A 1,667-nucleotide genomic window follows, 5' to 3' on the forward strand; every position below is an offset into this window, starting at 1 on the left:
TGACTACCAGCAGGTCGATGATGATTTGCGAGATTCGAGTAATGAGAGAGACTACGGAGTAGCATGAGCTCATTCAAAGGATACTGAAGATGCTATAACCCACCACTACAATGTATGCTGAGATTGCCACAAAACCATAAACTAGAAAAGATGCCACATACATTAATGATGCCTTGTTTGATATGTCCAGAGGTCCATTACAGCCCTGTGTCTTGGTCAAGAAAAACTAAGTACCGATATTATGATCAGCGATGAGCGTTCACAATATCTTGACACCAACCACATTAGTTCCAATAGGTGTAAGGCCCAATCCTAGGGTCAGCGCTGTTAGCATACGGTATCCGCCGGTAATCGCAAAGACGCGTAGGGCGGAGAAGACTGATGTCTAAACATTCAGCTCGCAATTCTTGCAATATGGTGTAGAGCCTACCAGCAACTTGAAAGTAGCCGACAAATGCAAAGACGGTGATCATGATATTAAGGACTTCGCAGCTGGTAGAAGTTGAGATTAGCCACGAGTGTTAGGCAACATTGGACAAAATTAGATACCTCTGTCGCAGAAAATAAATAAGGCGACACTGCATCGATTAATGTACTCACCGTGTTAGACCAAAATGAGACGCAATTTAATATTGCGCTGAGAACCATGAACCAACGAGTCGAGAGGAGTAGTACGGAACTGGCGGTCCACTTCCGCCGCCATACCACTTGCACCTCCAGGTCCAATGTAATGAGGTACTCATAAATTGTTAGGGCTAAACGTTTATGAGTTTGAGGGTGATTAGGAACGCTTGTGCACTCCAATAAAACCTAAAACTCACCTGAAACTGCGTATGCCACACTGTTCGCCACTGAGTTCTCGCTGAAGAGTGCGATGAGTGTGAAGTTCAATGAAGATGCAGGCTGAACGGAATTCACATCGAGCTGTCAGACATGGTAGTTATCCTTCTCAGAAGGAGGGAGGGGAGGAACCTGATGGCTTTCGGTGCAGCATGAATCTCTAAATACAAAAGAGGCCTGGATACCGGATTTGTTGATGGGTAAACATGCCTCAACGCACCGCCTGTGCACATAATATTCCGTATCATGCATAAGACGTCTGATACTGATACGAAGCGACGTACTGACTTCTCGTGGTGAGGCAGTATCTCCAAGAACAGTGGACACCGTGCTTCTCGGAAGTATCAGCCGCTGACCTGGACTTCCGGCTTTTCCTGACGTTGCCTGACATCGGAGGGAAAGCTATGTTTCGTCCATCACAGCAGTCGCCGCTGATCGTATAAAGCTGGGATGTCTTCGCGAGATGGTAGGTCAGGGACAGCAGGAGCGGGGCGTTGCCACTAGCGCACAGCCAGAGGGGCGGCGGCCCGGATCCCCCCAAAATCGTTACAGCGCCTATACGAAGTTTATTCCAGATGATAGTCATGAACACATTCTGATATAATTTACTGATTTATTCTATTATTTATTTTGCTTCGGGCCAGGCTCGAACCTCGAGACCTTGACGTCTGAGTGGCTGAGCCCTGAGAGGTCTGACGAGCTTCGCCAGGGCACTCAGCGCTTCCAGTATCGGGCCGTTTTGCTGATGACTCAGGGAAGGGGCAATATACTCTTCACTCACCGAGAGCCTCCAAGGGTTTGACTCATCTCGTCTCACTTATTCTTAC

General features: G+C 47.7%; 2 protein-coding genes across 2 annotated transcripts; both read right to left on the minus strand.

The window, feature by feature from the left end:
* Positions 1-259: 259 nt before the first annotated feature.
* On the minus strand, positions 260-473 carry PHACADRAFT_214910 (uncharacterized protein; the record flags this gene model as incomplete). Its single annotated transcript, XM_007403187.1, has 2 exons — positions 260-378; positions 431-473. 2 exons carry the CDS (start codon positions 471-473, stop codon positions 260-262), a joined length of 162 nt encoding a protein of 53 aa, XP_007403249.1.
* A 603-nt stretch (positions 474-1,076) lies between these two features.
* On the minus strand, positions 1,077-1,318 carry PHACADRAFT_266506 (uncharacterized protein; the record flags this gene model as incomplete). Its single annotated transcript, XM_007403188.1, has 1 exon — positions 1,077-1,318. A coding segment is annotated over one exon (153 nt), but the record flags the coding sequence as incomplete, so codon positions are not given.
* Between the last annotated feature and the right edge of the window lie 349 nt (positions 1,319-1,667).

This window comes from Phanerochaete carnosa (genome assembly GCF_000300595.1).
Source record: "Phanerochaete carnosa HHB-10118-sp unplaced genomic scaffold PHACAscaffold_849, whole genome shotgun sequence".
Classification (NCBI taxonomy): Eukaryota; Fungi; Basidiomycota; class Agaricomycetes; order Polyporales; family Phanerochaetaceae; genus Phanerochaete; species Phanerochaete carnosa.